At 40.6% G+C, this 15,031-nt stretch overlaps 1 protein-coding gene across 6 annotated transcripts in view; it reads right to left on the bottom strand.

The window, feature by feature from the left end:
- SORCS1 (sortilin related VPS10 domain containing receptor 1) overlaps positions 1-15,031 on the bottom strand; it is a 578,863-nt gene that overhangs the window by 264,044 nt on the left and 299,788 nt on the right. For all 6 annotated transcript variants that reach the window (XM_068548518.1, XM_068548515.1, XM_068548517.1 and 3 more), the window contains one exon: positions 3,899-3,998. In XM_068548518.1, the coding sequence (XP_068404619.1) occupies positions 3,899-3,998 (100 nt within the window). The remainder of the gene's footprint in view (positions 1-3,898; positions 3,999-15,031) is intronic.

Below are 15,031 nucleotides of genomic sequence, written 5' to 3' on the forward strand. Positions count from 1 at the left end.
CCAATAAACTACTGCTGAAGCCAGCAAGCTTTGGGATTTATCATGAACTGGGGGAGTATTTTCCCTCGGAGGCATGGTGATGAATAGGTAGCCTGCCTCTCCTCTGGCACTAGGACCCACTCATCCTTGTACTTTTTTTTGAGCCTACCTCATATATCAGAGGCCAGGTGCTGAGTTCCTCTGAAAGAGAGGATGCTTGAGCTAGGATAATACCTGGGAGCCAGATTTCTATGTCTCTTAGTCAAGATTTCCTAGACTGACCTATGATGAGATTACAGTTTGTAGTGTATCAGACACATCCAGGGAAAGCTGCAGTAATTTACAGCAGGCTTGCAAAGAAATAGCCAATGAATGATCATCAATTTAAACTGCAAATAAGGGCCTGTTTCGTTCTGGATGCTGATCCCAGTAATGCCCCTAACAAGCTGCCTGCAAAGCCAGGGCCTGATGCCTGCTGTTGGAGACATACTGATTGAAGAACTGTGCTTGTCCTCATAGAAGCAGCTAAAAATAGCCAGAAGAATGCAAAGGCAAAACAGTCTTCTGGGAATGTAAGACGGTTACTCTGATGTCAGTTTTATTCCAGTTGCTCTCACTGATGCGAAGAGGAGAGAGAAGTATCTGGTACAAAAGGTGTTAACTTGTTAGACAGCACCCCAGAGACCTAAAAGAATTAATACAACCCTTTAAAGGAGCCTGCCTTTTCACTGGAGGACGCAGAAGTCCTAGGAGAATTAGAGCAAACCTGAATGCCTTTGTCCTGCATAATTAATACAGCCTGATAGTTCTTTTCTTCTTCTTCTTCTTCTTTTTTTTTTTTTTATAACATAAACTCTCATTAATGGGGGAAATATATTCACGCTTTAAAATGTTGGGCAGGTACTATCTCTTTGGTTCAAGTATGTCCCTTTGCGGGGGAAAGTCCATATTTCATGGTGATACATTCACCTCATAAGTAGAAAAACTGAACACAAATATACTGCTATGTCAACTTTATTGATTTTTGCACCATTGTAAAGACCTTCATCGTCCTCCAATATTTCTTAAATCTATCAGCATCTCAGAAAGTCACCCTGAAGGCCTCATTTATCTGTAGAGGAAAAGATCCCTTCTCCTAGGTTCACCCATAAACATTGTGATTTAAACAGCTCAGGCCTGCCTCTGCTTCTGGAAGTTAACCTGCAGAGAGAAAGCTGTTCTCAGAGTCACGGGCAACGGCTACTTCTTCTCTGGAAAAAGGATCAGCCAAGTCTTAATTTTAGCTAAATGCCCATGGCCAAATGTCTTTTTTTGAAAGCCCTGCAGGTAACTATAGATTAAGTATGCAGCCTGACTGATATTGATGTATTGACATGAATAGATTCAATGGCAGGGCTCCATTCTGTATTACGTCTAAGCTTTCCTTCTAGTCTTAGGAGCTACGTCTGGACTTGAGATCTCACTCTTCAAGCCCTGCTCCTGCTAACAATGTTGTAGTCTTCAGGTCACTACCACATACTCTGCTGCTACAGAAAAGCCTATGCCTACATTCAATATTTGACATCCTATTTTTAAAAATCATACTCGTTTCTAATGGCATTAATAAAACAGAGACTGTCACTAGATGAGAACAATTCTAAGGTCTCTTCCAGCTGTAAATTCCTTTGTTTTTGCCTGTATCACTTTACAAACAGGAAAATGTAAATGACTCACCCAAAGTAACCTGCTGGGTGGAAGCAGAGTCAGAGACTTCTCAACTACAGAAAGTCATAGTGCATTTACTATTAGAATACAGGATCTTTGAGGGTAGAAAGCTGGCTTACTTCTTTTCGTATCCTATAGTGCCTACAGATTGTTGATTGCTAAATGAAATTTACTAAAAATGTGAACTAGAGGAAAAATCAATAGGGATTACAAGAATCGATTCAAAGCCAACAAACATAACTAAATCTCATTATAAAAAATAAAGGATATAAGTTCAGCTCCTCAATTTAGGACTGTATACAGCAGATCAAAATTGTTTAAATGTAATTGTTGACGATGGACCGGTCATCGGCCAGGAAGGGGAAGATAGGGGTGTTCAAGGTAAATCTCTAAATTTGTGAGGTTGACAATATTGAACTGTCCTGTCCAATACTGTGGCCATCAGCCACATGTGGCTATTTACATTCAAATTAATTAAAACGAAATGAAATGTAAAATCTGGTTCCTCAGTCACACTAGCCATACTTCAAATAATAGTCCCAAGTGGTTAGTGTCTATAGTACTGGATAGCTTAGAGGTATATTTCTATCATTGCAGAAAGTTCTACTGAACACAGCTACTTATAGAGGATAATCACTACTATCACTTCCAATAATTATATGAAGAAGGAGGAGAAGGAAGATGAGAAAAGGAGAATAAAGTGAAGAGAAAACATGATTAAGCCTTAACTGTTCTGTGCTAAACACCTGACATGCCTTAGTTCATATAATTCTTACAACTTTCCCCATGAGGTAGGTACTATAATTATCCCCATTTTCAATTTGATGACATTGTGCTTGGAGAGATTACGTAAATCACCATAGTTATATACTTGTTAATTGGCTTAGCTGGGTTTTACTCAAGCCATCTGACTCCAGAGTCTATGCACAATGGGAAATTATGCTGCTCCAAAATAAAAACTTGAAATGTTTAGAGCCAGAAGAAACATTACGCCCTACCTAGGTGGTTCTTCATCCCAGATACGTACCAGAAGCACCTGGGGAGCTTGCGTGAGATACAGTTCCCTGAGGCCTAACCCAGAGCAACAGGAGTGGGGCTGAGGCTTGTGTATTTGGGGACGCTTAATGCTCTGAATGTACAGCCAGAGTTGAGGATGACTGTTTAGAGATGTACTAATCTACCTTCCACAGGCCAGATGACAAAATGCAGCACCTACCTACCCAAGGTCACTAACAGCACCCACGGACAGATCTGAAATGAGAACCTAGGTACCAGGGCTGCCATCATAACAGAATATGGCTTAGGACACATGAATGAAAAACCTTCTTCTGTTTCCTGATGGATACTCATATCTATTCATATAACTCACATAATACTTAGAAATTACATGTCAGAATTCAATTCAAAATTGGATAGTGCAAATTTTTAAAACCAAACAATGAATGTAACACCACTCTCCTCTTGAGACAAATAGGTCTTTCTCATTTAAAAGCAAACATTTTCTTCCTAAGAAAATAACATCTTTCTCTGAAGAGTAAATAAACCCTCTTCATAAGAGTAGTATAATACAGTGAAAACGGTATGACTGCCAAGCAAGAAACCTGAATCTTGTCCCAACTGTGCCCATAACTCTGTGATGGGGGCAAGTCATTTCCTTTCTTTGAACCTTAGTTTTCTCATCTGTAAAATTAGCATGTGGTTTATGATGATCACCAAGGTTCCTTCCCAGCATTGCCTCCATCCTGACATTTGTGTGCAGGCTGAATAAACTTTCGAAATGAAACTTCCAACCTGCTGTAGGACAATGCATTTACTTCAACTCTAGCCAATCTATTTACTCCATGTCAAGGGAAACAGGGGGACATCACATGAAAATCCCATCTTTTCTTCTGTTTTGTCAAGGCTCATTCTGGTTCTTGTCACTGATTGGTCAGAGCTCTTAACAAGAGTCTGAACATCCACTCAACAAGACATTCCCTGTAGCTGTCTTTTGGAAATGGTAATGATATACCTACCCCATCTCCCTCCTACATTCACAGCTGCTGATCTGAAAATTATGATGTGTCAGACATTCTACCACCTTAACATCCATCAACTCATCTTTATATCTCTTAAAGCTTAACTGTATTGGATTTTTAGGTGGTTTACAGAGGTGAGCCAGCCAAGACAGAAGTCACATCATGAATAAATAGCATTCTGAATATACAGTTCTTACCTTACGCTTGTTGGTAGGACACACGTAGAGATAGCTTAAAATTGTTTTCAACCCAACTTTATCATTCAGCTTCTCATAGGTTGTCCCATAATCGGTTGACCTATAATTCAAAAGGAGCATTAATGAGGACAGAAGTATATACGTCATTTGTCTGCTTGTCAGTATAATGCATGTTTTACATAGTAGAATGGCTCTCCAGAGGTTTCTAAATGATTCATGTAGTACATAATGATGCTTAATTATGTACACAGTAGCATCATGTGAGTGGTTAACATTTGCATTTAAATTGAATTGGTAAAAATTAAAACTCCATCTCTCACTGCTCCTTAAGGTACGTGCATTGCATAAAGAATGTGTTTAATTTTCAAAGATTGAGAATGAGGGTGTCCCTTGAATTAACCAAAGAAATAAAGACCTTCTACTCAGATTTGACATTTCCAAACGTCTGCTCTATCTTTGGCAAGTGGAAAAGCAGGTTCTCCTGATTTATCTACAAGCTGTGTTTTCTCTCATGAGTCACAGAATATATGGTGGGTCAGTCCCTCCAAAGGTCATTCAGTCTTTTGCTATTATTTAAGAATAAGAAAATGTCTTGATAATAAGTGAAATTTCACAATTCTATTTGGTGGCCTTTTCCAGTGTTAAGCCACCTGGAGTTGGGAGAATATTACTTCTTGGTACTGACTCTATCTCTTTTGGAGATTCTCTCATCTCTTCTTGATGCTGGTCAGTAACTTATTAATTCAGACTGAATAAATAGGCCTTAATCACCTCTTCTATGTAAGTCTATTACATATTTCAAAATTGTACATCTTATTAGATCATCATTGCAACCATGTACAGTAGGAAATATTATCTGTATTTGAAGAAAGTGGTTCAGAGAACTTAAGTGACCTATTCAAAGCCAGTTAGAATTTGACTCTAGGTATCCTGGCCCTAAGCCCTGTGTTGTTTACATTATACCATAGCTTTGTTTGTTTTTTGTTGGTTTTTTTTAATTTAAAGGAAACATATAAAATCTCTTGTCAGCCTTCTTTATACATATAGGAGATTCCCAATGAAAATGAAATTCATTCATTCATTTACATTTGTAGAGCCTCTAAAATGGACCAGGCCCTGTGCTATGTAGCAGGATACAACACAAGCCCCTACTCTCAAGAATCTAACAGCTTTTTATTTTATTTAGTTATTTATTTTTGGCTGCGTTGGGTCTTTGTTGCGGCACGTGGGCTTTCTCTAGTTGCAGCGAGTGGGGGCTACTCTTTCTTGTGGTGCACGGGCTTCTCATTGTGGTGGCTTCTCTTGTTGCAGAGCGTGCGCTCTAGGTGTACGGGCTTCAGTAGTTGTGGCACGTGGGCTCAGTAGTTGTGGCTCACGGGCTCTAGAGCGCAGGCTCAGCAGTTGTGGTGCGCGGGCTTAGCTGCTCTGTGGCATGTGGGATCTTCCCAGACCAGGGCTCAAACCCGTGTCCCTTGCATTGGCAAGCGGATTCTTAACCATTGTGCCACCAGGGAGGTCCCAAGAATCTAACAGCTTTGAGAGGCAGAAAAAAAGTTGCAATGTGTTATGTGTAATGAAAGAGATAAAAATTAACAAGACTCAGAAAATAAAGTTGGTTTAATTAGAAAACCACAAAAATGTAATTACTTTAATTTATTTCTGATATTGATAGACGTTACATATTCCCATAGACCATAAAGACTAAATAGAAGAATTTTCTGTTAACAACCTCAACACCATATATTAAGAGCCTACTCTGGACCAGGCACTGGAGACAGAAAGCTATAAAATATAAGTTCCTGGAATTAAGAAATTAAGAATTATTGTGGCTGGGGATCCAGGGATCTCTTTACCCTAAAAATTTATATATACATATATATAATACATAAATATTATAAATGACATTATATTATTATAATATATAATATTATATATATAAATTATAAGTAAATAAATATAAATAGTCAATACTTTATAAAATTTAGATTATACTCCAAATCACTGAAGATTGGAGTGGTATGAAAAGTTTCTTGGGGGCTTCCCTGGTGGCGCAGTGGTTGAGAATCCGCCTGCCAATGCAGGGGACATGGGTTCGAGCCCAGGTCTGGGAAGATCCCACATGCCGCAGAGCAGCTAGGCCCCCGTGAGCCACGACTACTGAGCCTGCGCGTCTGGAGCCTGTGCTCCGCAACAAGAGAGGCCGCGACAGTGAGAGGCCCGCGCACTGCGATGAAGAGTGGCCCCCGCTCGCCGCAACTAGAGAAAGCCCTCGCACAGAAACGAAAACCCAACATAGCCAAAAATAAATGAATAAATTAATTAATTTAAAAAAAAAAAAAAAAGAAAAGTTTCTTGGAAGGACTACGGACCTTGAAAATGGAAAATCGGTAGGGCTTTAGAAAAGGGATGTAGAGTTGACCCTTGAACAACAAGGGAGTTAGGGGCACCAACTGACTCTTCCTGTAGTCAAAAATCAGCCTATAACTTACAGTCAGCCCTGTATATATATGTGGTTTCTCCACATCTGTGGTTCTGCATCCAAGGATTCAAACAACCACAGGTTGTATAGTACTATAGTATTTACTACTGAAAAAAATCCATGTATTAGTGGATGCACACAGTTCAAACCTGTGTTGTTCAAGGGTCGGCTGTAGTCAGAGCATCAAAAACTAGAAGTACCTTGTGTAATCCAAATATATAACTGGATTTCCTCAGGACCAGTCTGTGCTCTAGCCCAACTGAACAAACACTGGCTTGATAACCAAGAATATTTGAAGAATAATCCCAAACTCTTCACAGAAGATCTTATCCATGAACCACAACAAACTTCTTTAAATTCTCCTTCCATATTTACTTTTTTCTCCTCAAACTCATCTTGATGTGAAAATCCCTCCTACTTTCTAAGAAATATCTGAGACGTCTTCCCTTACTCAGTCTAATCTTGGTGTTTGACTATTTTTTCCCACCCTTGCCCTGGCCTTACTGGGTCAACTTTCTCTTCTTACTAAGACTTGCTTGTCTCCAAAATTTCACTAGTGTTTCTCTAACTCCTTTTACTGGAAAACTTTTTCTATTTAGTATTCTGGACAATACTCACAAGTTCAAGGACAAAAAACCCAGATGCAAAATCTATGGGGGGGCGGTGATGAGAGGAAGATGAAATGTACAAATACCTCTACATTAAGAAATTTTGCCTAGCGATAGGTGGAAATCAATAGGACTATGTTGGAGATGAGAGAACGGTTCAATTTTTCTAGTGGGATAATGGAAAGGAGGCCAGAGAGGTAGGGATCAGTCTATAAAAGCATGATAATTAGTTTCTTATAATTTCTAGCAACTTGATCTCTGAGCTACTCAATGAATATTTTTACATTCAAAAAACATACTACAAGGGCAAACTCTGTGTGTGTGTGTATTTTACTGAAATCCCAATGTGACAAGATGATAATGGAGTGACTACTTCAGATTTACATTAACAACTTCTTTTTCAGATAGCTTACAATACGTTATTGGGCACTTTTCTCTTATTATAACATCACCAATCCAGATACTTCAGGTATCTTCCATTACTTGTTGTGCCATTTTTTGCCCCTTGATTTTCCAAAGCTCAAAAAGTGAATCGAAATTTGTTACTTCTCAATTCCAGCAGAACTAAATGTTTAAACATTATGGTATTATAATAATTGATAGGTAGAAAGAAGAAAAAAAAATGACGTATTTCCACACACCCTAAATGGCATAGACTGGCAATTCTCCATGGCTGTCCCACAGACCTAGAATTAGAGTGTTGACAAGTATCATGGGTAAAACTAACAAACAGCTGGAATACACTGGTACAATGACACAGGAGTGAAAATACTCAATACTTGCAAACCAGCTGGCAAACAGTTACTGCACCAAGTTCACAGAACAGCTACTTCCGCCAGCTTCACCACCATGGTCTCTCCTTGGAGAACTCCCAGATCACCTCACAGTCCCAGCAACCGAAAGATTGAGGGCTGGCACAGCAGACGTCCCCAAGAAACTTGCTCCAGCACCTGTTCTGAATGGCCACTGCCTACTCCAGTCAGCCTGAGCCCCATTGGAGGAGACAGTGACCTTGGAGGAGGCACTGCACCCTGGAAGGCAATTCCTAGTGCCCATCTGCAAACTCTCCTTCACAGCTAACAGATGCTTCTGGTTATGCCTGCATGGTCAAATGCGGGAAATTCAGTCTCCCAGGTATGTGGGCTCCGAAAGAGCAGGGGAAAGACAGACAGTTGAGCGGCAGGCTGGCTGTTGAGCCAGTGCACTAGCTGGTAAATATTTTAAGTATCATCTCTAGATATGGGGGAGAGGAGTGTGACCTAAAATCAAAAAATGTTAGGAAACACTTGATAAGGCAAAATTTAATGTTTCTTCACTTCAGAACTTAGAAATTTTATTATTCTTATATACATGCATAAATTTTATTATTCTAATATACACTGTGAACCTCTTACATGCATATTTCATGAAGCATTTTCAAAGCATATTTGATTATAGGATCCATTCTTGAGAGATACCTAATGAGATTAGTGTTCTGAACAACATACTTTGGGAAACAATAGGAAGGACAAAAAAAAAAAAAAAAAAAGCCAAAAAAGATTATGGATCTTGGTTTCATAAGAAAAGGAGAACAATAAAAATATTTAAAACAAATCAAATCTGCAAAGAGAAATGCCAGTTATGCTAACCATAGTGACTGCTGTTGTAAAGGCAATAAAGGGAAGTAATCTTAAAAAATATGTATCATACACAGACATATTTAAGACACAATATAAGCAGCCTTGATAAATAGCAAATGATTAAATCAAGGATTGCAGGTTCTTGCTTTTGATCCTTAATCCTTATTCTACCCTTTCTACGAACATATCTTAAACAGTGACTTTTAGAACATTTCAAAGATGTCTTTATTTAAGTATTTATTATATGCATAGAACTAAGATGAGCTTCTCTAAGGGGCAGAGAAACCACATTCAAGGCATGGCACCTGCCTTCCAAGAACTTACGGTCTCTTTGAAATGACAAAGTCCCCCAGTTGAAGAAGGATGAATACAGGGCATGGCTAGTTTCCACAAGGAGTGGCAGAAATAAAATGTCTGATTGGATTTCCTCTACTATAATGTTATAACATCAAATGAGATAATAAATAAGCACAGAATCATTTGTAAACTAAATTAATCCATAAAAAGTGCCAAGCACAATAGCTGGTATGTAATAAACAATCTACAAATGATAGCTTTTGCTGTTCATTTTATCACTCATCTTTTTTTCTTGATTTTTCATATTCTTTGCCCAACACTTAACTAAAATCCATCACATGAACCCTCAAGGAAAATGTGAATCACTGAAGATGAGTTAGAGTTAGTTTGCTTAGAAGATAAGACTATTTCATCAAGCTATTACCATTTTAAAACGTAACCACATTTAGCCTATCATATTTTAAAGGATATGTGCTAGTACCTTTGTGTGGTACTTGGATCAGAAAGATAAGGGTAAGAACTGGAATTTGATAGTTAAAGATTCTGCACTCAGCTTCTATAGTAATTGTGCCAGGATTCCATTGCTGAATAGACTGCTATGCTTAAGACACCTAACAGAAAATAAAAACGAACATTTATTGGGTGCTTACAATGTGATCTAAGCTCTTCAGCTCATACAGAATCCCATGAGATGGACACTGATAGTCACATGCTACAGATACGGAAGGCTCAGATGCATAACTAACCTGCTTAACTAAGGCCACAGAACTTGGAGGTACAGCCCTCATTCTGGGCTGTATACTCAACCCCATGCTGCTGCACTGGCTCCCTCAAAAGTTACAAGAGGAAAAGGAAATACACTTACAAAATCTAGTTTTGTATTTCTTAGTAAAAGGAATATGAACTGAAATCATTAGAAGTTCCTTGTGGTATAGGCCAAAACTTCGCTTCTCTTCATACTTAGTAAAAATACAGAGGCCCTGCCAGGAAGAATCGATATTAAGAAAAGCATAACCAGGGCTTCCCCAGTGGTGCAGTGGTTGAGAATCTGCCTGTCAATGCAGGGGACCAGGGTTCGAGCCCTGGTCCAGGAAGATCCCACATGCCACGGAGCAACTAAGCCCATGCGCCACAACTACCGAGCCTGTGCTCTAGAGCCGGTGAGCCACAACTACTGAGCCCACGTGCTGCAACTACTGAAGCCCGTGCGCCTAGGGCCAGTGCTCCGCAGCAAGAGAAGCCACAGCAATGAGAAGCCTGCGCACCACAACAAAGAGTAGCCCCTGCTCTCCACAACTAGAGAAAGCCCATGTGCAGCAACGAAGACCCAACACAGCTAAAAATAAATAAAATAAATATATTAAAAAAAAAAAAAGAAAAGAAAAGCATAACCAGAAACTCTCACAATGATGTACGAGGAAAAGAAAGTATGTCTTTGATCTGGTCCACCTTGGCTCCTGGGAAGCCTAGAAATATGGACAAAGTGAGTGGGTCAAACTGTTAATGATTTGAGGATGGCTCATGAAGATTACCAAGACGTCACAGCCTAATAGCACAAGCAATGACTTGCAGTCGAACAGAACTGGACTCAGGAGCTCACTATCTGAGTAACCAACCAGTCAGTGTACTGGTCTCCATAACAAACTCCAGACTTGCTATAGAAAAGTCACATTTACTTTTATATCTAATAGGTTTGCAATATAATTCTGAGATGCGCATTCCTCAATCCCTCTCCTTTTCCCCTCTCCTGCCCACCCCTGCCCACTCCAGCCTTGTTATTCTCTGTAACTAGAAAGCTCTTTCCCCAGATACCCTGACAGATGGCCCCTCACTTCTTTCTGGACACCATTCGTGCTGTGTGAAATAGTGACCCCTCTCACTCTCCCAGCACACTGCACCTCCTTAGCCTCTTTCATTTTCATAGTATTTACCCCCATCTGATAGATTTTTAGTTATTTTTTGTTGTTGTCTGTCATCTTCCACCAGAATGTAAGCTCCATGAGAGTAGGAAAGATGTCTGTTTTGTGCACAGCTGTCTTCCTAGCTCTCAGAAGAGTCCCCCAGACACTTGTGAAACCCAATTGTTTTTGGCTGAGTGGCTGACTTCACAGATGTTTGCTCTTCTTGTGTAGCCCACTGGATTTCTACTAATGCAAAATTAAGAGGCTCACTTAGTCTGGCAAAAACCACTGCAGTCCCTGCCGTGCACAGATACAATCAGCTGTGCAGGATGAAGCGGGACTAGGGTGGTGAACGTGTTCTATGCTCCTCTACTTTTTAATGGAGAAACCTCTGCCTGGCATCTATTTCCTGACTACTCTTAAGTACCATAAAGACGGCGCACATCTTTGCTCACCCCCAAGTCCCTAGTCTCCAGGATGATGCTGGCACATAACAGGCGCCTCCTGCATACCGAGGCTGAATGAATACATGAAGCCTGATGGACACACTCCCGGAACCAAGGATGAGCCAGGCTACTTCTCCAAAAAGGCTTTAGAAGGTACCCAAATAACCTGACCCCCTCCTTCTCCACCTCCAGGCCCCGGAGAGGGGAGATACTCTCTCCCACACACCGTGCCATATTGCCAAGGTCACAAAACCAAGACTCAAGCTGTAGAGGGAAGCCTGGGGACAGGAGGCATCCATCCAGGCATCACTGAAATCAGCTCAAATGAGACGTCCTGAAAGCAGAACGGTGTTTACCTCTAAATCAAGCGGCTGCGGCTTCAGTGTTTTGCTTCTTTCCTAAAATCATTAAGAGCAGCCACCTCCATTGTTCCCGGTGCATTTGGAGGCATAAAAATAGCTTCCGAAGGCAAAGGTGCACAGGCTGCATCCAGACTCCGCTCCTGCGTAACTCAGGATGCATGAGGTTAAAGCGGTGAGAATAATTTAGGGTTTGGAAAATGTTTGCGAGTGAGTCGACATTTAAATAACTTCATTATCATTCACTGACAGATTTTGTTTTAACTTGTCAGTGCAACTGATATTTCTATTACCATGTTATAACAAACCTCTGCACATTTAAAAGATAGTCACCAGATTCCATTAGTCTACCCACTGTCAAGAAAACATCTCCCAATCCATTTTTCATAATACCTCGAGAATAGGCAGTCTACGTCAAATGATGACGGGGAGCTGAAGGAAATTGTCTCCTGCTTTCTAAGGATTCTGCCCTGAAATACGTTTGCCTGTCAGCCTAAACATATAATTTAAACGTGCTGCTGAGACATTATGGTGAATCCAGAGCTGAACAAGCTTCCCTCCATTTCTTGGATACACTGAGCTTTTCAGATTAACCTGCAGAATCAGAGCAAAGGGGGGTAAGCGGCAGGATCAGGGGGAGGCATGTCAATGTGCTTGACAGATACTTCCACTCTGCCAGATGTCACAGTATTTGCAATGTAATTTAATTTGTAATAAAAAACTGTTTATTTTTTAAATGTAAGGGACAGTACCTATGTGTTAATAAGCTGTGAAAGTCCTCTCTCATCTTTCTGGTCTTTCTTTGCTATCATTCTTCCTTTCCTTGTATCATCATACTGTGCTTTTTTTTTTTATTGAAGTATGGTCGATTTACAATGTTGTGTTAATTTCTGCTGTAGAGCAAAGTGATTCAGTTATACATATATATATATTCTTTTTCATATTCTTTTCCATTATGGTTTATCACAGGATATTGAATGGAGTTCCCTGAATCACACTGTGTTCTTGATGCTTCTAGTCACACAGCGCAGCTGAGATAAGAAACTTGAATATGTTTGATTGTAAGTGTATGGATATTGCTCTGTGGGAAAGCGGCGATATAGAATACAAGACATTGCCACCCACAGACATTTCTGCAGTAAGTAAACCGATCTATATTACAGTTAACATTAAAGAAAGGGGTTACCCTTACCTCTGAAATATCTTCCAATTCATTTTTTGAATATAAAAATAACCAAAATTGGTACTGAAACCCAGATCTCTGACTATGTTGCTTAAGAAAGGGAGGGAAAATTAATTTAGGCAGAGGTCTCCTGTTCAGCTTTTTGGGGAACGGGTACAGAGAAAAGTAACTTTCCTAATGAGGTGATGTCCATGAGTTCCTTCTGACACACACACACACACACACACACACACACACGCATACACAGGACTGTTTGTCTCCAGTGTCTCTCTTGTTTTTTTTTAATTTATTTATTTTATTTATTTATTTTTGGCTGCGTTGGGTCTTCGATGCTGCATGCGGGATTTCTCTAGCTGCAGTGAGCGGGGGCTACTCTTCGTTGCGGTGCGCGGACTTCTCATTGCGGTGGCTTCTCTTGTTGCGGAGCACGGGCTCTAGGTGCACGGGCTCTAGAGTACAGGCTCAGTAGTTGTGGCGCACATGCTTAGTTGCTCCACAGCATGTGGGATCTTCCCGGACCAGGGCTCGAACCCGTGTCCCCTGCATTGGCAGGCGGATTCTTAACCACTGCGCCACCAGGGAAGCCCCCCCCAGTGTCTCTTATGTGTACCCTCCACTTCAGCTCTCCTTCCATCTCCGGGGCAGGCCGTTGTCATCTCTGCAGTGGCTATATCTTGTTGCAATAGTCCAGGAGAAACTACTACTCACTCCTTTTCGTAGATACGGCCTCCCTCATGCCACCACGTCTTTGCAAATATAATACCCATTGCTCAAGAGACACACTGGTGGCAGTGGGGAGGTCAGAGGACAGACGTTCCTTATCATCTTTCAAGATTCCACTCCACTGTCAGTTTCCCTGGGATGCCTTTCCTGACAACGCCAGTTGACTGGCAGCCTTTATTCTTTCTTCTACGACATCCCAGACCCCCACCATGTTGTACTGAAATTGTCAAGGTTCACAGTTTCCCGTGCCAATAGACTGCCTTCTCTGAAGGCACGACTAGTTCACGTTTTTCCTTTCGCCCTTCTTTTTGCCCATCAAAATTCATTTATATACTTCCAGGCTGGACTCAAATATCCCTTCCTTCTTGGAGCTTTTCCGCATCCCTCTGCTGAATGGAATGACTCTCTCTTTTACACCCCATGTAACTGCCTGGAACTTTTCTTATGTTGCTTTTCATATTCTTCCATATATTACCCTTATCTGGGTCTACTCCCCTCTCACCTGATGGCCATCTATTAGACAGCAAGTTGCATTTATGCTTTACTCTGCTGTCTCTCTCCACCGCTGTAGCTTCCCCTTGCCATCCAAAAGGTGCTCAGACAACGTTGCTGATTGAATTGAACACCCTGAAATCTTTTCCTCTATTACCAGAAGATGTAATTTGAGAAATTTCACATGTGTTTTTTTGCCATTTCTTTTTGGAGGGCGAGGGAGCAAGAAAATTTCAGGGCTCCCTGCTGAGTTTGAGCCAGGCAGGAGTAATTCCGAGGCACAATATAAGAGAATAGGGGCTTACTTAGGAAGCACTCATACAAATATGTATGTAAAATGTATTATGCATTAATGTATTAAATATTATGTATAAATGGAGCAATGGAAAACATAACATGCATTTATCAGTTACAGGGGTAAAGATAAATTTAGGAGAAAGGCATGTCTGCTCAGCTTTTTAAAGGGTTCTCTCTTTTGATATGACCCTAATCCCCAGGCACTTCTGATCCAACACAGAGAGCTTCCATTATCATGCTGAGGTCACGTCCTCATAGGCTGCATCACCCTACACTTATAATTGATTGTGTCAAATATTTTACAAATAATCATAGTGGACAGTCACTGAATGCTTAAAACATTCCACACCCTGGGCTGACAGGCACTTTGCAAGGATTACCTCATTTAATCTTTGGAACACCCTATGAGTTAAGTACTGGTATGACCCACATTTTACAGATGTAGAGATTGAGACTTAAAGAGGAAAGGCAACTTGCCCATAACACAGAGCAATGATGAGCAGGGCCTGGATTCAAACTTGGGCAGTTAGTTCCCAAAGCCAGCTTCATACAGACACAAGGTGGCTCATCCATTCAAGATCTGTGTTCTTTATAGAAAGATGGAATAGTTTGTCTGGGAAAAAAACGGAATTTTCCAATGGAGCCCAGAAATTAGATCACCTTCCTCCCCAATGATGAAACACTACTGTTTATAATATTTGCCAGCTATCATTCTAAAGTCAGTTTTCC

This window comes from Eschrichtius robustus, chromosome 7, assembly GCF_028021215.1.
Source record: "Eschrichtius robustus isolate mEscRob2 chromosome 7, mEscRob2.pri, whole genome shotgun sequence".
Lineage (NCBI taxonomy): Eukaryota > Metazoa > Chordata > Mammalia > Artiodactyla > Eschrichtiidae > Eschrichtius > Eschrichtius robustus.